This window comes from Megascapheus bottae, chromosome 8, assembly GCF_031878675.1.
Source record: "Megascapheus bottae isolate mThoBot1 chromosome 8, mThoBot2.hap1, whole genome shotgun sequence".
In the NCBI taxonomy this organism is placed as follows: domain Eukaryota; kingdom Metazoa; phylum Chordata; class Mammalia; order Rodentia; family Geomyidae; genus Megascapheus; species Megascapheus bottae.
In genome coordinates, this window is record NC_143516.1 from 68,552,662 (window position 1) to 68,575,996 (window position 23,335).

At 42.8% G+C, this 23,335-nt stretch overlaps 1 protein-coding gene across 1 annotated transcript; it reads left to right on the forward strand.

Moving 5' to 3' along the window:
• Positions 1–3,294: 3,294 nt before the first annotated feature.
• Cgas (cyclic GMP-AMP synthase) lies at positions 3,295–23,078 on the forward strand. Its single transcript, XM_090338603.1, has 5 exons — positions 3,295–3,918; positions 14,107–14,326; positions 18,006–18,248; positions 18,694–18,796; positions 22,649–23,078. Exons 1-5 carry the CDS (start codon positions 3,295–3,297, stop codon positions 22,998–23,000), a joined length of 1,542 nt encoding a protein of 513 aa, XP_090194729.1. The 3' UTR covers positions 23,001–23,078.
• Positions 23,079–23,335: the final 257 nt, after the last annotated feature.

Sequence of the window (23,335 nt, forward strand, 5' to 3'; positions counted from 1 at the left end):
GACTTCCTCGCAGAATAAATGACTCTCTTAATGGGTAAAGAAGCTAAAGACTTCTCAGGAAATAAAAACGGCCAATAAATACATAAAGAAATGTTCAACATCCCTGGCCATAGTGACTGGGAAGTTGCAAATGGAAACAACATTGGATTCCATATCACCCAGTACAGATGGCCATCATGAAGAATACAAACAGCAGCAGGTGCCGGTGCAAGTTTGGGGAAAAAGAAAACCACAAACACTGTTGGTGGGAATGTAAAGTGGTACAACCATATGGAAGGCAGTTTGAAGATTCCTCAAAAACTGAAACAGAATTACCTTATGACCCAGGCACTCTTGGATCTCTATCCATAATATTGAAAGCCACTTGCACAACTATGTTCATTACTGTACTATTCACCATAGCCAATTTATAGAAATAGCTTGGATGCCCCTCAATAGACAGATGGATCAAGAAAATATGATACATACATATATATGCAATAGAATTTTACCCATCCATTAGGAAGAATATTAGATCATTTGCAAAGAAATAAACCTGGAATAAGTTAAACTGGAGTAAATCATGCCCAAAGAGACAAAGAATATATGTTTCCTCTCCATATGGGTGTGCTGGAGCTAATTTAGAAATGTATAAGTACATACATATGGATTCATTGTTTTCTTTTTTCTTTTTTTGCTAGTCCTGGGCTTGGGCTCAGGGCCTGAGCATTGTCCTTAGGTTTTCTCAAGGCTCAGGCTCTACCACTGGAGCCACAGCACCACTTCTGGCTTTTTTCTATGAATGTGGTACCAAGGATTTGAAGCCGGGTCTTCGTGCATGCTAGGCAAGCACTCTACCACTAGGCCAAATTGTTGGCCCAACACATAGGGATTCCATGTGAATGTACATAAATGTAGTAACTGAAATATTACATATGCAGGGAAGAAGTCACATGGTGTATTTCCCTAGAAAAGCTCATAGTCCAACAAAATGAGTGCCAGTAAATGAGTACTTGAAAGCTAGGGATTGGGATAGGGGAGGGCGAGGTTAGACAAATGAAGAGAGAAGGATAGGGGAGAATGCAGCCACAATAGTCAGTGAAATATGAAATGAAGAAAATTGAGAGGAGGGGCTGGGTTGGGAGAATGGGGAGAGTGATTTAAGGGGTGACCTCAAGATTCCTTGTATTCATAAACTGCTTTGTCAAATGGTAACTCATTTGTACAAATACTTATAGATAATAAAACTATAATAAAAGGTGATATACACATATACATGCATGCACTCATACATCCATGTCTGTTTATATTAAGATAATATGCATTAGTGTACTTAACACATCAATATATGTATTAATAGAATAAAAATAAGGAATAGCTCAATACATATAACAATATATTATATGTAATTTATTAGTATTATAGGATATCCACAATATGATATATGTTAATATATTGCATTAATATGTTACAAACATAGTAGAATTTTGCCAATCCACCAGGATTTTATGTCAATAAAATGGATGTAGGAAAATGGATGAACCTGGAAAAATTATGTTAAGTAAAGTAAGTCAGGCTCTGAAAGATAAAAGATTCATGTGTAGAAGTTCAATATAAATTATAAGGATACATAAACGGATTGACTAAAGTATGGTATACTGAGGGGAGGCTTAACAAAATGAATACCAGGAAATGGAAGCATGTTTTGTCAGGGGAGGAGATCAAGGAAAAGGTAGGGCAGAGAGAAGAATGGAGAGAAGGGTGGACAAATGCAGTCATGTGTGAAAAGCAGTACATTTGTGAAGATGGAACCAAGGAATTTGATCATAAGAGTTGTTGTGACAGAATCGGTGTCGGTGTCAACGAGCAAGACGCCCTGTACTCATAAACTGATGTGTTAAATTGAAACCCCTTCATTCAACTACTTGATAATAAACAGTTTGTTATGACCCTGGGTCTTGAACTCAGGGCTTGGACATGATCCCTGAGGGTTTTTTTTTTTTTTTTTCCTCAAGGCTAGTATGGTCTTGTGGTGATTAATTGGTACTATAAGTCTTATGCACTTTCTGCCTGGGCTGGCTTTGAACCACTATCCACAACTGGGATTAGAGATGTGAGCCACCAGGGCCCAGCTAACCATTATGCACTTTTCTGCAAGTTAATATTTCACCCAGTTACATACAGAAGGAACAAGGAGAGAAGTTGCATATTCTGGGCTGGGGGAACTTTTTGTGTGTGCCAAGAATCACTTGTATATTTAAAACATCAATCATGGGCCAGATAGTACATATACAATATAGGTTATGCTGTCACTGGCTGGAAATTTCCTATATCTACCTTCAAGTTAGCTAAAGGTTACAGGGTTCTGTTCCATGTTCCAACTCTAAAGAAATTTTATTTTATAATTATACAGGTGTGACTATTCTTTAGGATTTAATATGCCAGAGAATGGAAGGGGATGTAAAATAACTCTACTAAAGACAATTCCTAATAGAGTAGGAAGTGTTAGAAAAGCTGGGCTTTGAAAGTCAGTATTGATAGGCTCCAAAATCCACTAGCTAAAGTAGTTGGTGTAATTTAAACTGTAAGCCCTCATCTTTTTAAAATTTTTTATTTTTATTAAAGAATTTATTAACATTGATTTTTACATCATATTTCAAATGGCATGTTTAACAAACAAGTATTCAAGAAGGGAATCTCTATATACAATCACTGGTACTTAGTTTTTTTTATTAAATAATTTATTAACACTGATTTTACATCATATTTCACATGGCATGTTTAACAAACAAGTATTCAAGAAAGGAGTCTCTATATACAATCACTGGCACTTAGTTTTTAGAACATAATCAAAATTAGGCTAAGGGTCTGTATAGCATAGATACATATTAATTTAAGAAATAAAACATTATATCTCTAGAGTCATAGACTTTTATGTCTATGTTTATATTTCCAATACCACGTCCATAGCATTGGGTATGCAAATACTGAGTCCTCACTCTTGTACTGTTTGGCTCTAATAGCCATATATTAAGGATACCATGCGCCTTTTGTTCCTTTGGTCTCACTCCCCCTTTGCATCACTTTTTTTTTCCAAAATAAAAAAAAAGATGCTTTAATCATAATTAATAGAAGGATTACATCATATTCTCCAGCTAGAAGGTGCATTACTTCACAAACACGGATACTCCTCATTTTTTGTCCCCATTTCCTTCCCCCTCTCCCCCCATCTTGTTCTTAAGTTTCACTTCCAGCGGCCGCGGAGAGTCCCTTCCCTGCGGTCGACGCTTCGTTTGGGAGCAGACAAGGCCTGCCATGGACCCCAGATGCGGAAAGGTCACCGGGAAGGCTTCCAAGGCTGGACCTGCCACCGCCCAGGATTTGGCGGGCGCCTGGAGGGAGCCCCAGGAGCCTGTGCCCGTCCGCCGGGCGGCCCGGCCCGCTTCGGACCGCAGCATCCGCGCCGCGGCGTCGCGACCTCCCCGGACCGCTCAGGAGCCGCGGCCGCCCTGCGCCCCGCCAGCGCGCCGGGCGAAGGCGCCTCGGAGAGCGGACGGGGCTCCGCCGCCGCGCGTCCCCAGCGTGGAGCGCCCGCAGCCCCGCGCCGCCCCTGGCCTGCCCGCGGCCAGGGCGTGCTCTCGGAGACCCGGAGGTGCGCGCCCCGCGCGGGAGCCGAGCTCCCCGCCGGGGTTCCCGGAGGAGCCCGGCCCCGGCGCGCGCGTCCAGGCCCCGCGTTCCCGCCGGACCGAGGCGCCGCCAGGTGGCTGGACAACCCGGCCAGTGCTGGACCGGCTGCGCCTGAACCGCCAGCAAATCTCGGCGGCCGCGGAGGTCGTGAACAAGGTAGTGGATCGCCTCCTTCGGAGGCTGCAGAACCGGGATTCCGAGTTTAAAGGCGTCGCCCTGCTACGCACCGGCAGCTACTACGAGCACGTGAAGGTGAGCGGGCCAGGCGCAAGTGCACCCCGACCTGTGGTGCTGCACCCCCTTTCCTCACCGTTCCCACCCCAACCTGCAGGGCATCCCTCACATCCCCTGCTGGCTTCTCTTTGGAAGTAACTCAGACTCTAATCATAATCAAACTCAGGGCCAACCAGAAGTAGGAAAGCGATTGTTGGTTTATTTTTCTACAGATTCGTGGTAAAAACCCAACCCACGTCAAAGGCCAGCTACTCTCAAGACGCTGCCTTGGAGGGATGCAAATGACCAGAAATCATTCTTATGTTCTGTGTGCCAGTACTGGGGCTTGAACTCAGGGCCTGAGCACTGCCACTTACGTTTTTCGCTCAAGGCTAGCACTCTGTCCCTTGAGCCGCACTTCGGCTTCTTGCTTTTTTTTTTTTTTGCCAGTCATGGAGCTTGAGCTCAGGGCCAGAGCCGTGTCCTTGAGCTTTCTCAAGGCTAGAGCTCTACCACTTTAGCCACATCACCATTTCTGGCTTTTTCTATGTATGTGGTACCCAGGAATTGAACCCCAATCTTCGTGCATGCTAGGCAGGCACTCTACCACAAGGCCAAACTCCAGGCCCTGGCCTGGCTTGAAACGGTGATTCTTGGATCTCAGCCTCTTAAGCTAGTTTCAATGCATAGACATTTTGTGGGGAAACTTTGTTTTTCTATCAAGGGCCATTTGATTATTTTTCATGCCACACAAAATGATCAGGACAGCCAGACAGCCAGCTAGCTAGCGACAGTCTATGAGAAGCATATTTGTTCTCATGGGCCTTACTAGGCCTGCGAGCCAAAAGTTATTTCTGAATGCACTCAAGCTCTGTCCCTTTAACCCGGTTAACCAAGTCAGTTCTAATTGGAATTCCTTGAAGTAGACTACAAAAATTCCACCAAGCTTCTGGGCCCCAGTGACTCACACCAGTAATAGTTCAGGTAACTCAGGAGATTATGATCTAAGAACTGTAGTTTGAAGCTGGCCTGGGCCAGACAGTCCATAAGACTCTTTTTTTTTTTTTTTTGCCAGTCCTGGGCTTGGGCTCAGGGCCTGAGCACTGTCCCTGGATTTTTCTTAAGGCTAGGGCTCTACCACTTGAGCCACAGCACCACTTCCGGATTTTTGCTACGTATGTGGTTAGGAGGAATCGAACCTGGGTCTTCGTGCATGCTAGGCAAGCACTCTACCACTAGGCCAAACTCCCAACCCATCCATATGACTCTTAATCTCCAGTTAATAGCCAGATGTGCAGTATGGCTCCAGTGGTACAGTGTCAGCCTTGAATGAGGAAGTTGGCTGAGTTCAACCTCAGTATTGACACACACCCACAAATTAATATAGTTAAGAAACGTTTTCCTATGAGGAGGATATCTCTACTCTACAGGAAGTATAGCCTTAATCTTCTCTCCTTCACAACTCCACCCCCCCCTGGCCCCTTTCTCCAGTTTTCTTTATTTTGTCATGGTTCTGGGAATTGATCTCAGGACCTCCTGCACACAATGTACTCTACCCCAGAGCTACCCCCAACCTCTCTTTGGTAAATTTAATACAATTATCTTGGAAAGTTCTCAGTAGGGGGTTTGAAAAAGAAGAAAGTAATCCTGGGCTGAGAGTTTGGCCTAGTGGTAGAGTGCTTGCCTAACATGCATGAAGACCTGGGTTCACATACATAGAAAAAAGCTGGAAGTGGTGCTGAGGCTCAAGTGGTAGAGCTCTAGCCTTGAGAAAGTCCAAGGACAGTGCTCAGGCCCTGAGCTCAAGTCCAGGACTGACAAAAAATAAAAAAATAAAAAAATAAATTAATTCTTCAGATACTAAAATGTATCCCTTTTTTTTTTTGTACGTCATGGGGCTTGCACTCTGGACCTGGGCACTGTCCCTGAGCTCTTCAGCTCAAGGCTAGCACTCTACCACTGGAGCCACAGTACCACTTCCAGTTTTCTGGTGGTTAATTGGAGATGAGTCAGTCTCTTGGACTTTTCGTGCCTAGCTGGCTTTGAACCATGATCCTCAGATATCAGACTCCTGAGTAGCTAGGATTATAGGTATGAGCCACTAGTGCCTGGCTTTGCATTGGTTATTTTTTTTTTCAGTCCTGGGGCTCAAACTCAGGGCCTGGGCACTGTCCTCCTTTACCACTTGAGCCACAGCACCACTTCTTGTGTTTTTTTTTTTTTTTTTTTGCCAGGCCTGGGCTTGAGCTCAGGGCCTGAGCACTGTCCTTGGACTTTCTCAAGGCTAGAGCTCTAACCACTTGAGCCTCAGCACCACTTCTGGCTTTTTTCTATGTATGTGGTACCGAGGAATCGAACCCAGGTCTTCATGCATGCTAGGCAAGCACTCAACCACTAGGCCAAACTCCCGGCTCCGCGTTGGTTATTTTTAAGATGGGTTTATACTAGGGCTTCCTTGGACTATTGTCCTATTTACTTCCCTTTGTTGCTGGGCCAGACTCCCTACCTTCCCTTTTTAAATTTCTTCCTCTCTTCCTCTCTCTTCTCCCTTTCCCCCTTTTCTCCTTCCCTCCCTCTCTTCCTCCCTCCCTCCCTCCTTTTCTCCCTCCTTCCCTCCCTTCTTTTCTCCTTCCTTCCTTCCCTTCTTCCTATCTCTTTCTCTTTGTCTCTTGTTAAGGTCTTAATTCTCTCTTTCTTTCTTTCTTTCTTTTTTTTTTTTTTGGTCGCTCATGGAACTTGAACTCTGGGCCTGGGTGCTGTCCCTGAGTTCTTCAGTTCAAGGCTACCACCCTACCCCTTGAGCTACAGCACCACTTCCAGTTTTCTAGTGCTTAATTGGAGATAAAAGTCTTATGGTCTTTAGTGCCTGGGCTGTCTTTGAACCATGACCCTCAGATCTCAGCCTCTTAAGTAGCTAGGATTATAGGCATGACTCTGCACCCAGCTTCTTTTTTCTTGTCAAAGTCTTAATATATAGCCACAAACTTAACCGTGTAACCAGAACTGACCTTAGGACTCATGACTTGCTTGGCTTTACTTCCCAAGTGCTGAGATTATAGATATGCACCTCCATGCCCAGCCTTTGATTTCAAAATCGTGTTCTAAGTTTTATTTTTGGTAAAAAACATAAATAATAAATAGGACTGGGAATATGGCTTAGTGGTAGAGTGCTTGCCTGGCATTCATGAAACCCTGGGTTCAATTCCTCAGTTCCACATAAACAAAATTCGGAAGTGGTGCTGTGACTCAAGTGGTAGAGTGTTACCCTGTGCAAAAGAAGCTCAGAAGCTGAGTGCTGTGGCTCACGCCTGTAATCCTACCTACTCAGGAGGCTGAGATCTGAGATTCTCAGTTCAAAGCCAGCCTGGGCACCAAAGTCTGTGAGACTCTTATCTCCAATTAATCTCTAGAAAATGTGGGTCTGTGGCACAAGGAGTAGGGGTGGTAGTCTTGAGCTGAAGTGCTCAGGGACAATGCCCATACCCTGGGGTAGGGTGGTAGCTTTGAGCTGAAGTGCTCAGGGACAATGCCTATACCCTGGGGTAGGGCGGTAGTCTTGAGCTGAAGAGCTCAGGGACAATGCCTATACCCTGGGGTAGGGCGGTAGTCTTGAGCTGAAGAGCTCAGGGACAATGCCTATACCCTGGGGTAGGGCGGTAGTCTTGAGCTGAAGTGCTCAGGGACAATGCCTATACCCTGGGGTAGGGCGGTAGTCTTGAGCTGAAGTGCTCAGGGACAATGCCCATACCCTGGGGTACGGTGGTAGCCCTGAGCTGAAGAGCTCAGGGATAGCACCCAGGCTGAGAGTCCAAGCCCCATGACCTACAAAAAAAGAAGAAGAAGAAGAAGAAAAGCTTAGTGACAGTGCCCAGGCCCTGAGTTCAAGCCCCAGGACTGGTAAAAACAAACAAATGGGCTGAGAGTGTAGCCTAGCATGCATGAAGCCCGGAGTTTGATTCCTGGATACTACATACTCAGAAAAAGCCAAAAGTAGCACTGTGTCTCAAGTGGCAGAGCTCTAGCCTTGAGCAAAAAGTGTCCAAGAACAGTGCCTAGGCCCTGAGTTCAAGGCCTAGGACTGGCAAAACAAACAAAAGAATAAAATACACTTCTCAATAATTTATTTATGTCGTTCCATATGGGCACTGTTCTTATTCATATATTTGTCACATCAAATTTTAGGTAAAATTTTTCAAAATATATAGGAAATAATTCCTATGTGTTCTAGTTACTCAGAAAGCTGAGCTCTGAGGTTCAGAGCCATCCAAGCAGACACATTTGAGAGACTGTTATCTTTAATTAACCTGCAAAGAACTGGAAGTGGAGGCATGGCTCAACTGGTAGAGCACCAGCCATGAGAAATACAATCTTAACTGAGAATGTGAAGCTCCAAGTTTAGAACTGTCATTTCATAATCCGTGTGTATGAATGCGTGTATATTGTGTGTGTGTTGTACCCAAATTCCTAGAATCCCGAAAAAGACCACCAGAGGCCACAGTCAAAGCTAAAAAGCAAGGGTCGTTTATTACGAGTTTGAACTTGGACCTCCTCGTACCCATAGCCAGCAACACTAAGAGGCCCTGAACAAGGATTTTACACAGCTTTTATATAGGGGAATTCCATAGTTAAAATCACCGGACTGGCTGTTTGGTAACTCAAATCACTGGTCGCTTTAAGAATAATCAGAGCTCAGGTGTCTAACCACTGAGCATCAAGCTGTTGCCACCTGGGGTTCAAGTACATGGGCCCTGAGCAAGGGGGGGAGGAGGTCATTCCCAGAACATGGGACAATCTTGGCACAACATGTGTATGTGTGTCTATTAGGGGAAGACTCGATATATATTGCAGCCTTGCCTCAAACTTATGATCTTTTTTTCTTCTTTCTTTCCTCCCTGCCCCCTTTCTTTCTTTCCTGGTCCTGGGACTTGAGCTCAGGGCCTAGACATTGTCCTTGAACTTTTTATTAAGGCAAGTGCTCTACCACTTGAGCTACAGTCCTACTTGTAGTTTTTTCTGTGTATGTGGTACTGAGGAATCGAGCCCAGGCCTTCTTGCATGCTAGGCAAACACTCCACCACTAGGCCACACTCTCCACCCTCAGCTTTCTAATATAATGTTATTTTTGTTTCATAAGTGTTAATGCATTTTGCTATGTATATAGTTTAGACTTAGTGAAAAAGGTAGTAAAGAAATAAAGTGTAGGACTGAAGCTGTGGCTTAGTGGTAGGGTGCTTGCCCAGCATGCACGAAGCTCTGGGTACAATTCCTCAGTACCACATAAACAGAAAAAGCTAGAAGCTGTGGCTCAAGTGGTAGAGCTCTAGCTCAAGTGGTAGAGCTCTAGTCTTGAGAAAGTCCAAGGACAGTGCTCAGGCCCTGAGCTCAAGTCCAGGACTGGCAAAAAAAAAAAAAAAAAGAAAAAGCCGGGTACAGTGGCTCATGCCTGTAATCCTAGGAGGAGATCTCAGGAGGCTGAGATCTGAGGATTACAGTTCAAAGCCAGCCTGGGCACAAAAGGACCTGAGAGTATTATCTTTAATTAACCTCTAGAAAATGAGAAATGGGGCTGTGGCTCAAGGGGTAGAGCGATAGCTTTGAGCTGAAGAGCTCAGATCCAGAGTTATGGCTCAGTGTTGGAATACCAGCCTTGAATGAAAGATCAAAAGGTCCTTCGCTCAAGCCCCAGTACTGGCATACACACATATTACACTGGGATGGAAATTAGATTGAGATTCCATCTCACCTTTGTCCCAATTGTTCTCATCAAATTTGTGGGGTGCTAGTGGCTCACACTTGTAATCCTAGCTACTCAGGAGGCTGAGATCTAAGGATTACCGAGTTCAATGCCAGTCCAAGCATGAAAGCCTGTAAGACTGTTAACTTCCAATTAACCAGCAAAAAAAAAAATGCCATAAGAAGAGATTGGTTTAAGTGATAGAGCACTAGCCTTAAGTAAAAATGCTCAGGGCAGCACCAAAGTTTAAGCCTCAGGACTGGCACAGAAAACAAAAACCAGACATGAAGGTAGATAGGGCATGTTTTGGGAAGAAAAACGGGTATAGAAAGTAGGGACAAGAGGGGCTGGGAGTTTGGCCTAGTGGTAGAGTGCTTGCTTAGCATGCATGAAGACCTAGGTTCGATTCCTCAGTGCTACATACATAGAAAAAAGCCAGAAGTGGTGCTGTGGCTCCAGTGGTAGAGCCTGAGCCTTGAGAAAACCTAAGGACAATGCTCAGGCCCTGAGCCCAAGCCCAGGACTAGCAAAAAAAAAAAAAAAAAAGTTTATAAAAAAAAAATCTTAAAAAAAAGAAAGTGGGGACAAGAGAGGCAACAGTGAATAAGGGCAAAGCATCAGCTACAGGTGTGAAAATGTCATAGTAATGCACATTATTTTATACATCTAATGTACACTAATAAAGGAAAATAGTACTGGGTCAGTTGGGAAAAATCATGAGCTCTCATTCTTAAGGATGTACACCCTATAGGAAAACAAATTTGAGCTGTACCATTGGGTAAAAGGAGAAGGTCAAATAGTAGAGCTTCTAGAAGAAAATATGGAGAAATGCCTTCATAATCTCAGGATATGAAAACAAGACAAGACACTAAAGTTGCTAGCTACAAATCAGCGATATTGGAATTGATTAAATTAGGGACTTCTAGACAGGTGCGGTGGCTCACGCCTGTAATCCTAGCTACTCAGGAAGCTGAGATGTAAGGACCATGGTTCAAAGCCAGCCAGGAGAACTAAAGACTGTGAAACTCTTGTCTCCAATTAACCATTAGAAAACTGGAAGTAGCACTGTGGCTCATGGGGTAGGATGGTAGCCTTGAGCTGAAGAGCTCAGGGACAGAGCCCAAGCCCAGACCAACAAAATAAAAAATAAAAAAATAAGGATTTTCTTTTATCAAAAGATACCACTGAGCTAGGTGCTAGAGGCTCATACCATAAACCTAGCTACTCAGTTGGATCTGAGAATTGGGTTTGAAGACAGCCTAGGCAGGAAAGTCTATGAGACTCTCTCCAATTAAGTACTAAAAAACCACAAGTGGAGCTGTAGCTTAAATGCTAGAATGTTACTCTTGTTAGTATTGAGCAAAAAAGCTAAAGGACATAGCATAGGCGTCCAAACCCTAGGACCAACATACACACACACACACACACACACACACACACACACACACACACACAAAAGGACACCACTGAGCTGAGCATCACTGGCCCACAACTGTAACCCTAGCTATGTCGGGGACTGAGCTATCCAGTGGAATATGAAGCAAGTGTGGACAGAAAAATCCTCGCAACTCTCTTCAATTAACCATGGAAAAAGCTGGATTAGAAGCATGGCTCAATTTGTAGAATGCCAGGTGTGAACAAACAAGCTTAAAACTGAGGTAAGAAAACCAAATAAACTGAGTTTAAGCCCTGTTACTGTGTATGCAACACACACACACACACACACACACACACGCACACATACACACACACACACACACAACATCATTGTGTGAAAACACAAGCTGCTACCAGAAGATATTCATATTCAAATGGTTTGTACAAATCAGTAAGAAAAAGTAACAAACCAGTTGAAAACTGAGCAGAGAATTAAACAAGTTAAATACGCAACCCAATAACAATAAACAAGAAGGGTATTAAACATTATCAATCATCAAGGAAATATAAATTAAGTCTAATTCATCTTTCCTGTAGAATTAACAGAACTAAAGGACAATTCTAAGTTCTGACAGTGGTGTGGAAGGGTACAGTACCTATTCAGATAAATTAAAGAAACTTTATAAAGATTATAGGGTGAGTCTTAAGAACCTTATGGACTTTTCCATTTGGGTTGATTCTCATATCAATCTCCTGAGTAGCTAGGATTACAGATGTGAACCATTTGCTTCCAGTAAATTGTGGCTTTTTTTTTCTTTCCAGACCTGGGGCTTGAACTCAGGTCCTTGGGCTTTTTTTGCTCAAGGCTAGTACTCTATCACTTGAACCACAACACCACTTTCCAGCCTTTTCTGTTTATGTGATGCTGAGGAATCAAACAGGGCTTCATGCATGCTAGACAAGTACTCTACTTCTAAGCCACATTGCCAGCCCTGTGGCATTTTTAATATAGAAAAAATAAAAGGGGGCTGGGAGTTTGGCCTACTGGAAGAGTGCTTACCTAGCATGCACGAAGAACTGAGTTTGATTCCTTGGTACCACATACATAGAAAAAGACAGAGTGGTGCTGTGGCTCAAGTGGTAAAGCTCTAGCCTGGAGAAAGCCCAAGGACAGTGCTCAGACCTTGAGTTCAAGCCCCAGGATTGGAGATATGGCTCAGTTGGTAGACTGCTAGCCAGTGAGTAAAAGCATGAGGAATTGAGTACTGGTACTGGTTCTAGTCCGGGATTAAAAAAAAAATTTAAATGAATATTGCCAGGCATTGTTGGCTCATTCCTGTTATCCTAGTTACTCAAGAGGCTGAGATCTGAGGATAATAGCTTGGGCAGGAATGACTGTGAGACTCTTATCTCCAATTAACCACCTAGAAATGGGAAGAAGAGCTGTGGTTCAAGTAGTAGAGTACTAGTCTTGAGCACAAAAGCTCAGGGACAGTGCCCAGGCCCTGAGTTCAAGCCCTACAACAGATAAAAAAAATTAATTTGTATTGCTATAGGTATTGTGAAGATGAAAAAGATTATTAAAGCTGCAAACACTGTGTTTCATAGGCAATGTAATACATAACAGAGCTCGTTCTTATTTTAGCCACCAAGGATCGTACATGCCTTTGCTCAGTTGTCCAGGGCATAACTATACACAGTTTTGAGACCATGGCTGCAATGCATATATCCTGACATAAAGGATAGTATTCTATGGGTTAATGTGTGTGTGTGTGTGTGTGTGTGTGTGTGTGCATGCACACACACCCTTTTCTGTGAGCCTGGTACTCAGGGCCTTGAGCCCTGGCTTGGCTTTTTCATTCAAAGCTGGTGTTCTATCACTTGAACCACAGCTCTGCTTCTGGCTTTTTAGTGGACTTTTCTGCCCAGGTTTGCTTGGAACCAATCCTTATCTCTGCATCCTGAGTTGCAAAGACTACAGGTATAAGCCTCGAGCTTCTGGCTAGGTCTTTGTTTTCTTTTTGCCAGTCCTGGGCTTGAACTCCAGGCTAGAGCTCTACCACTGGGGCCACAGCACCACTTCTGGCCTTTTCTGTGTATGTAGTACTGAGGAATCGAACCCAGGTCTTTGTGCATACTAGTCAAGCACTCTGCTTCTAGGCCAAACCCCCGTCCCTGTTTTGTTTTGTTTTTTCTTTTTGGTGGTCGTTGGGCTTGAATTCTGTGCCTGGGTGCTGTCTCTGAGCTCCCCTGCTCAAGGCTAGTGAGTGCTCTACCATTCTGAGCTCTGGTAGTTTACTGGAGACAGGACTTTCTGCCTGGGCTGGCTTTGATCCTCTTGATCCTCTTGAGTAGCTGGGATTATAGGCACCAGCACCTGGTCTGGCTAGGTTTTTAATTTTATGAAACTATACACAGAAAAAGCAACTGGTAAAGAACTTAAATAGCTTCCATGTATCATTCAAAATTATTCTAGTTATAGAAATGATGCTCAGCTGGGTGCCAGTGGGTCATAGCTATTCTGGAGGCTGTGATCTGAGAATTGCAATGAATGAAAAAAAAGAAAAAAGAAAGCCACAGTGGAGCTGTGGCTCAAGTGGTAGAGAGCTAGTCTTGAGCAAAAAAAGCCCAGGGATAGCACCCAGGCCCTGAATTCAAGCCTCAAGACTGGCAGGCACACAAAAAACTTGCTTGTGATAATATAAGAAAAATATAGAAGGTTTAACGTTGTAAGACTCCTCCTTTTCCCTCATCCCCAGCTTCAGTGCTCCCACTCCTAAAGGTACAAATTATCAAAAATTTGCTTTTTACAGAAGGTGGATGGGCTGGGAGTTTGGCCTAGGGGTGGCCGAGTGCCTGCCTAGAATGCATGAATACTGGGTTTGATGATTCCTCAGTACCACATACACAGAAAAAGCCGGAAGTGGTGCTGTGGCCCAAAGGGTAGAGCCTTGAAGAAAGCCCAAGGAGAGTGCTCAGGCCCTGAGTTCATGCCCCAGGACTGGAAAAAAACACAACAAAGTGGATTTCAAGTGGAAATTTCAAGAAAACAATTGCAATAATTTGGAACATAGAGACAAATATTTGAATGCTATATTTTTTAAACTGTTCCCTAGATTTCTTCAGCTAACGAATTTGATGTCATGTTTAAATTGGAAGTCCCCAGAATTCAGCTAGAAGAATACCTTAACACTGGAGCTCACTATCTGGTGAAGTTCAAAAGAAACCCTCAAGGAAATCCTTTGTGTCAGTTTTTAGAAGGGGAAATATTATCTGCTTCTAAGATGCTGGCGAAGTTTAGGAAAATCGTTAAGGAAGAAATAAAAAACATAGAAGGTAAGATTCTTATTTTATTTATTTTTGTTGGTTGTGGGACTTGAACTCTGGGCCTGGGCTCTGTCCCTGAGCTCTCCAGTTCAAGGTTAGTGCTCTACCACTTTGAGTAACAGTGTCACTTCTGTTTTTTCTACTGGTTAATTGGAGATAAGAGTTTTATAGATTTTTGTGCTCGGTCTGGCTTTGAACTGTGATCCTTAGATCTTAGCCTCCTGAGTAGCTAGGATTATGGGCATGAGCCACAGGTGCCCTGCTTATTTCTAAAATTATTCTTCAGTATCACAAAGGGGTTTCAATTCTACATGTGAGTTTTTTTTTCATTTTTTTATTAAAGAATTTATTAACGTTGATTTTTACATCATATTTTAAATGACAAGCTTAACAAACAAGTGTTCAAGAAGGGAATCTCTATTTACAGTCACTGGGACTTAGTATTTAGAACTTAATCAAAATTAGGCTAAGGGTTTGTATATCATAGATACATATTAATTTATGAAATAAAACATTATGTCTATAGAGTCACAGGTTTTTATGTTTATGTAATTATGTTTATATTTCCAATACCATGTCCATAGCATTGGGTATGCAGATATTGAGTCCTTGCTCTTGTACTCTTTGGATTTAATAGCCACATATTAAGGATACCATGCGCCTTTTGTTCCTTTCGTCTTGACTTGTTTCACTCAACATGATTGGCTCTAGATTCATCCACTTCCCTGCGAATGCCATTATTTTATCTTGTCTGTTGGCTATGTAGAATTCCATTGTGTATATATACCACATTTTCTGTATCCATTCATCTGCAGTAGGGCACCTGGATTGTTGCCATTGCCTGGCTATTGTGAATAGTGCAAAGATGAACATGGCTGAGCAGGTGTCCTTATCAAATCTTGGGTTATGATGTTCAGGATAGATGCCCAGAAATGGTATGGCGGGATCGTAGGGAAGGTCTATTTTCAGTTCTTTAAGAAACCTCCACACTGCTTTCCAGAGTGGCTGAACTTGTTTACAATCCCACCAGCTGTGCAGTAGGGTTCCTTTTTCTCCAGACCTGGGCCTTGAACTGAGGGCCTGAGCACTGTCCTTGGGCTTTTTCCTCAAGGCTAGTGTTCTACCACTTGAGCCACAGCACCACTTCCAGCTTTTTCCTATATATGTGGTACCGAGGAATCAAACCTGGGTCAGTGGAGCCGTGGACATCAAAAATGAAGTCTCTGGGTGATGGCAGTTCGCACTTGTAATCCTAGCTACTCAGGAGGCTGAAATCTGAAGATGCTAGTTTGAAGCTAGCCAGGGCAGAAAAGTCTGTGAGATGTAACAAGCAAATAGCTGGAAGCAAAGAGCAGGCTCAAGTGGTAGAACTTCAGCCTTGAGTGAAAAAGCCAAGTGAGAACTCAAGTGTCTGAGTTCAAGTCCCAGTAATGGTATATGTATGTCCACACACACACAGAAGTAAAAGAAAATGAAAAGTCAGGGTTGCAATGGAAGCTTTATGTGTAGGCAGTTTGGGGTGAGAAGGAAGTGGAAAGATGGTTAGATATGAGGATGTTCATGGAGAGATATATTTCGAAGTAGAGATGCTTTAATCGGTATCTGATCTTGTTTTTTTTGTAGGACCGGGAGTAACTAGAGCAAGGTGCCTGGGAAGAGGATAGGAAGGGACCCGTGGTCTGTGCAGAGGGATGGTCTCTGGCAGGTGGAAGACGTTGGGAAAGGAAGGGAAGGACACAATGGGTTGTGAACATCTTGGCGGCATTTTCTTCTTGGTGCTATACTTACTGTGGTCCCTCCCAGAAACCTGATCTTGGAATAGTATTTCCGGTTCACACACTCCCAATTCCCAAAGACACCTGAATGTCTGACCACTACGGCCATCTGACCAGTAGCTGTCTCCATTTGGGCACCTAGAGCTCATGAAGTATAAAGTGATGGTCCATTTGGCATAGACTTTTTTTTTCTTTTTGCCAGTCCTGTGGCTTGAACTCAGGGCCTAGACACTGTTCCTGAGCTGCTTCTTTTTTTCGTCAGTCATGGGGCTAGAACTCTGGATCTAGGCACTGTCCTGAGCACTTTAGCGCAAGGCTACTGCCCTACCCCTTGGCCTAGGCATTGTCCCTGAGCTCTTCAGCTCAAGGCTCATAATATGTGTGTATATAATATGTATATATATATGCATATATGTATCTTGGCTACTCGAGAGGCTGAGATCTAAGGATCACGATTCAAATCTAGCTTGGACAAGAACATCCATGAGACTTTTTTTTTTGGTTGTTGTTGTTGATAGTGGGGCTTGAACTCTGGGCCTGGGCACTGTTCCTGAGCTCTTCAGCTCAAGGCTACCATGTTGAGCCACAGCACCACTTCTGATTTTCTGGTGGTTATTTGGAGATAAGAGTCTCATGGACTTTTGTGTTTGGGCTGGCTTTGAACTGTGATCCTCAGATCTCAGCCTACTGAGTAGCTAGGATTACAGGCATGAGCCACTGACATCTGGCCCATGAGACTCACATCCAGTTAACCACCAAAAAGCCAGAAATTTCTGATTTCAAGCCCATATATATACCCCACACATATATATGTATGTATATATATATATATACACACATCTATATCTATATGTGCATATGTGCCTTGTATATATTTTTTGTTTTGTTTTGATTTGATTTGTTTTGGTGCTGGTACTGGGGATTGAAGTCAGAACCTCACACTCTTGTTTAGCTTTCTAGCTCAAAGCAGGCACTTTGCCACCCAAGCCACATCTTCCCTTTTGTCTTTTTGCTGATTAATTGAGAGATAAGGGTTTCTTGGACGTGGCTTTCTAGGATGGCTTTGCATCAGAACCTTCAGATCTGAGCCTCCTGAGTAGCTAGGATTGCAGGTAGGAGTCATTAGCACCTGGCTCCTGTAGGCGTTTCATGTGTTCTTGTTTGTTTTTTACAAGTGACATTCACGTATGAGAGAAAACATGCACCCTTTGTCTCTCTGAGCCCTGTCTGATCTTAAGCTGAGGATCATCCTGCCTTGGCCTCCTGAACACTGGCAGGGCAGACACTGCCCTGTCCAGCTGTATTTTGATGTCCACTGCTTATATGCTGGGCAGTGGCTGTTGTCTGCCTGTGGGTCTCTCCCTTCCCAGCTGCAGACTGCCCTCTTGTGCAGGCTTTCCTTCAGAATGCATTAGAGCTTCATTAGAGCAGTGTCAATCCCTAGGGCCTTCAGAAGCTCTTTGTCATATCTACTAGACTGAATCTTGACCATGCTCAGTGATAGGTATGTTAACATTGGTCAAATGAGTAGAACATTTGCCTTCTATTTTAGAACTAATGTTGAACTTAGACTTAGCATTTTGTAGATCTTTGATGTGTGTGTGTGTGTGTGTGTGTGTGTGTGTGTGTGTGTGCATGTGCGCTCATGCTAGTAGTGGGGCTTACACTTAGGGCCTTGCTCCATCCTTTAACTCTTTTGCTCAATGCTGGCACTATACCCCTTAATCCACAGCTCTACTTCTGTTTCTTTAGTGGTTAATTGGTGAGATAAGAATCACATGGACTTTTTTGGTGCTGGCTTCGAACTACAATCTTCAGATATAGATCTTGGATTATAGTTATATTGCTTTGCCTATAGTTTGAGAGAACATTGAAACAAGTCTTTTTCTCCTCTTCTATGTATATTTAAACAGATGAAGATGTCATTATGGAGAAGAAAAAGCCTGGGAGCCCTGCTGTCACATTACTTATTAGAATACCTGAAGAGATATCTGTGGATATAATCCTGGCTTTGGAAGCAAAAAATAGTTGGCCTGCTAACACCAAGGAAGGCCTGCCTATCCATAATTGGCTTGGAAAAAAAGTCAGGAATGAATTAAGACGACAGCCATTTTATTTGGTACCCAAGCATGCAAAAAAAAGACAGGGTTTTCAAGGTGAGTTCAGTTAAAGGTTGATGAAAAGACATAGCAGAGTTGGTAATGTTTATTCCACAGTAATAGATGATCAGCAGTCAGCCAATCTGTTGGCATTTCAAGAGCCATCATGCTAACTTGGCTACCGATGGAGAGTTTTGTGAGAGATGGGATTGAAAAGGATATAGTCATAGAAGTACTGTCAGGTACTTAGCTTGAAGTTTGAAATTTAATTTAAACTAGGTGCTGGTGATTCACTCCTTTAATCCTAGCTACTCTTTTAATTTTTTTCTGCAGGATTACAGGCGTGAGCCACAAGTCCCTGGCTCAAACACTTCTTTTCATTACATTACATACCAGTTTCCTTTTTTGGGTTGATCTCCCTATAGAATTTCCTTTTGTATTGTGTTGTTTAGATATGGTTGCTTTGATAAAGTGCTTGTCTATTTTTCTTTTTGAAATTAAGGAGAGACATGGAGGATATCTTTCTCTCATATTGAAAAGAAAATTTTAAACAACCATGGAACATCGAAAACATGTTGTGAATCTGATGGAGTGAAATGTTGCAGGTGAATATTATTTTTTTTACGTGGCTGATTATCTATGATTTTTGAAATTCTTTGTTGAGTCTGTAGCTCAAGTGTGAAAGGTGATTATTGATGGATGTGTTCACTAAGGGACATGCTGGGATGACCTGAGGAGAATGAGAGTCATGTGGAGGCCAGAGGATCACTTTTTGTGTGTGTGTGCTCATACTGGGACTTGGACTAGGGCCTGGTGCTATCCATGAGATTTCTCAGCAGCACTTCTGGCTTTTTCTGTGTATGTGATACTGAGAAATTGAACCTAGAGCTTTATGCATGCTAGGTGGGCACTCTACCACTAGGTCACGCTCCTGGTCCTCTCTTAGCTCATTTTCTTTCTTTTTTTTTTTTTTTTTTGCCAGTCCTGGGCTTGAGCTCAAGGCCTGAGCACTGTCCTTGGACTTTCTCAAGGCTAAAACCCTACCACTTGAGCCTCAGTAGCACTTTCAGCTTTTTTTCTATGTGGTACCAAGGAATCAAACCCTGGTCGTCGTGATGCTAGGCACTCTACCACTAGGCTAAACTCCTGGCCCCCTCTCTTAGCTTTGTTACTCAAGATAGGTGCTCCACCACTTAAACTATAGCTCCACATCTGGCTTTTTGGTGTTTCATTGAAGGTAAAGACGCTTACAGATGTCCATGCATGGGCTGGCCTCAAACCTCAGTTCTTAGACTTTAGTCTGTCCAGTAGCTAGAATTATGGATATGAGCCACTGAAGGCCCGCCCGAGGATTTTTTTTTAAAATTTTATTGTTGGAGAATGTATAAAGGGGTTCCAGTTATCTTTGCCGGGTAGTAAGTGCATTACTTCTCACATATTGATATTCCTTCTTGTGTTTTTGTCCCCATTTCCCTCCTCCCATACTTTTTTAATTTTAATTTTTTTTTGGCCAGTCCTGGGGTTTGAACTCAGGGTCTGGCCACTGTCTCTGAACTTCTTTTGCTCACAGCTATACTCTGCAACTTGAGCCACTTCCAGCTTTTTCTATTTATGTGGTACTGAGGAATGGAACCCAGGGCTTCACTTATGCTAGGCAAGTATTCTACAACTAAGCTACCTTCCTATCCTGAGGTTCACTGTTTTTTTTTTTTTTTGGCAGTCGTGGGGCTTGAACTCTGGGCCTCCATGTTATCCCTGAGCTCTTCAGCTCAAGGCATGAGCGACTCTTAGTAGATAAGAGTGCTCAGCCGGGTACTGGTAGTTCACACCTATAGTCATAGCTACTCAGGAGGCTGAGCTCTGAGGATCCTGGTTCAAAGCCAGCCTAGGCAGGAAACTATGAGGGTCTTATCTCCATTAACTACCAGAAAACCAGCAGTGGTGCTGTGGTTCAAATAGTTAATGCACTAGCCTTGAGTAGAAAAGCTCAGGGACAGTGCCCAGACCCTGATTTCAAGCCTCACCACCAACAAAAACATAAAAGGGTGGTTGCAGTCTAGGGACTGTGTAAACATGAAGCCACACTAAGTGGCAGTAATTTTTCTTGGTAGCCTGGTATAACACAAAATAAATTGTTCATTTCAGTTTCTTTTTGGTGGTACTAAATTTTGAACTCAGAGCTCTATGGTTTGAGTTTCCAAGGCTGACCACGCCAAGTTGCGTGTGGTGATAAAGGTCTATAATCTCAATTCCTTGGGGGTTGGAGAAAAAAGGATCCTGGTTTGAGGCCAGCCTGGACAAAAGTTAGCAAGACCTTAACCCTAAAACAAATCTGATGTGGCTGCACAAGCCAGTGGTTCCTAGCTACTTGCGAGGCCAAAGTAGTGAGATCCAGGGTCAAGCCCAGCTTGAGAAAAAGCACAAGACCTTAATATCCCCAAACCAAATAGAAATGCAAAGGGCTATGCTATGACTCAAGTAAGAGTAGTTCCAAGTGCAAGGCCTGAGTTCAAAGCCAAATACCATGGGAAAAATAAAGCTGATCTGATCTGAACTTATAACTGCTCAGGAGGCTGAGATTTCTAGATCCCAAGTTGAAACTAGCCTGAGTATAAAAGTCCAAGAGATTCTTTTCTCCAATTAGCTAGCGGAAGATCTGTGGACTGCTAGCCTTCAACAGCTGGGGCAGTGCTCATGTCCTGAATTCAAGCCCAAGTGCACACATACACATACACACCGTAAAACAAGAATGCCCAATGTGCAGTCTCTAAATTATGTATAGGTTTTGACCTAGCAATAAGGAAAACATAATGCTAATAAAATTAGATAACATAGGTGTTTTGTATTTTTTTTTTTTTTACCAGTCTTGGGGCTTGGGCCCTGTGCTTGAGATTTCTCAAGGCTATCTCTTTACCATTTGAGCCATACTTACGACTTTTTCTGTGTATGTGGTACCAAGGAATTGAACCCAGGACTTTATGCATGCTAGGCAAGCATGTGTTTTGCGCTCTATCACTTGAGCCATAGTGCCACTTCCAGCATAGGTGTTTTTAAAAGAAAAATTGTAAAATAATTTACTTATAAAAGAGCAAAATAATTTTATCAATATTAACTTTTATGGGCAACTAAACAACAGATGAATATGTAAAATTTTGCAGTCCAATAAAAGAAGTTTATAAAAATTAGAAGAAATACTTTTGGTGTTTCTGGGGATTGGAATCAGGATCTTATGGTTGCTAAACGGATGCTTTATCATTTGAGCCACTATACCAGCTCCCTCAATGATTTCTTTTTCTTTTTTTCTGCCAGTCATAGGGCTTGAACTCAGGGCCTGGGCACTGTCCTTGGATACTTTTTGCTCAAAGTACTTGAGCTCTGCCACTTGAGCTACTGTGCCATATCTGGCGTTTTCTGTGTATGTGGTACCAAGGAATCAAACCCAGGGCTTCATGCATGCTAGGTCAGCACTCTACCACTAGGCTATCCTCCTGGCCTCTCAAAGATTTTTTTTTTTTAATTTTAATGCTGGTTCTAGGGCTTGTCCCTGAGCTTTCTTGCAGAAGGAAGGCTGGCGCTGTACCACTTGAGTTACAGCTCTCCTTCTGGCTTTTTGGTGATTAATAAAAGCCTGAGACTTTTCTGCTCAGGCTGGTTTCAAACCTAGATCCTCAGATCTCAGCCTTCTAGTTAGATTAGATTATGGGCTTGAGCCACTGGCTCCAGGCTTCAACAAAATTTTTGTAAAGACCGAATTGATAATTGAATTAAATGGTAGTAGAGCAAAACTTTTAAGCTGGGATTGGGAAAGAGAAAAAAAAAACCTTCAAAGAATATATTGGGACAATATTTTTATTTCTTTTTTGGTGCTGGTACTATGGTTTGAACTGGAGCTCTCACTTGGCTTGTTTGCTCAGAGCTGGTATTCTACCACATAACCCGTGTATCCTATTCAGCATTTTGCTGGTTATTTGAAGATGGAGTTTTGCAGACTTTTTTCTTTCTTTTTTTTTTTTGAGGGGGGGGGTCATGGGCCTGTGCACTGTCTCAGAGCTCTTCAGCTCAAGGCTACCACCCTACCCCTTGATCCTCAACCCCATTTCCCGTTTTCTAGTGATTAATTGGAGATAAGAATCGCACGTTCTTTAGTGTCTGGGATGGCTTTGAACCGCAATCCTCAGATCTCAGTCTCCTGAGTAGCTAGGGTTACAGGCGTGATCCACTCTGCCTGGCTTTCTTTTCTTTCTTTTTTTTTGCCTAGGTTGTCTATAAACCTCAATCCTTTAGGTCTTATCATCCTAAATAGCTGGGATTACAGGTGTGAGCCACCAGTGGCCAGCTTTTAATTTAGTAATATATGTTTTCTTTCTAAATGTGTTTTCCTATAAGAAGCCTGAAGTCTGTTAGGAAATGAGGTAGATTGTAAATATGTATAAATAGATGTTTTTCTATTTGAACAGGAAAGAATGCCTAAAACTAATGAAATACCTTCTGGAACAGCTGAAAAAGAAGTTTGAGAATCGCAAAGAGCTGAATAAATTCTGTTCTTATCACATGAAAACTGCTTTCTTTCACTTATGTTCCCGAAACCCCCTGGACAGCCAATGGGACCCTAAGGACCTGAAACTCTGTTTTGATAACTGTGTCATATTTCTTCTCGAGTGTCTCAGGACAGAAAAACTGGAGCATTATTTTATTCCTGTGGTCAATCTATTCTCTCGAGACAATATTGATAAAGTAAGTAAAGAATTTTTGTTGGAACAAATTGAATATGAAAGAAATAATGGATTTCCAGTTTTTGGTGAATTTTGAAATTTGGCTTTACAAAAAGGATCAAGAACTACGATAACTATTGGGCTTGTTAATAATAATTTAGATTATTGTGACTAATTGGGAATAATTGACATAGCAATGAATGTCTAAAATGAATGTATATAATATTTGGTTCTCACTTTATTTTTTATTTTTATTTATTTATTTTTGTGGGTCATGGGGCTTGAACTCGGCTTAAGCACTGTTCCTGAGCTCTTTAGCTCAAGGCTACTGCCCTACCCTTGAGCCAAGTGTCACTTCCCATTTTCTAGAGGTTAATTGGAGATAAGAGTCTCAGGTCCTTTTGTGCCTGGGCTGGCTTTGAACCTTGATCC

Excerpts from the sequence above, each read along its gene's own strand:
- Cgas (XM_090338603.1), top strand. The coding sequence starts at position 3,295 with ATGGACCCCAGATGCGGAAAGGTCACCGGGAAGGCTTCCAAGGCTGGA. Across the intron at positions 14,327-18,005 it reads AGAAATAAAAAACATAGAAG|ATGAAGATGTCATTATGGAG; the intron begins GTAAGATTCTTA and ends ATATTTAAACAG. Across the intron at positions 18,249-18,693 it reads AAAAAGACAGGGTTTTCAAG|GAGAGACATGGAGGATATCT; the intron begins GTGAGTTCAGTT and ends TTTGAAATTAAG.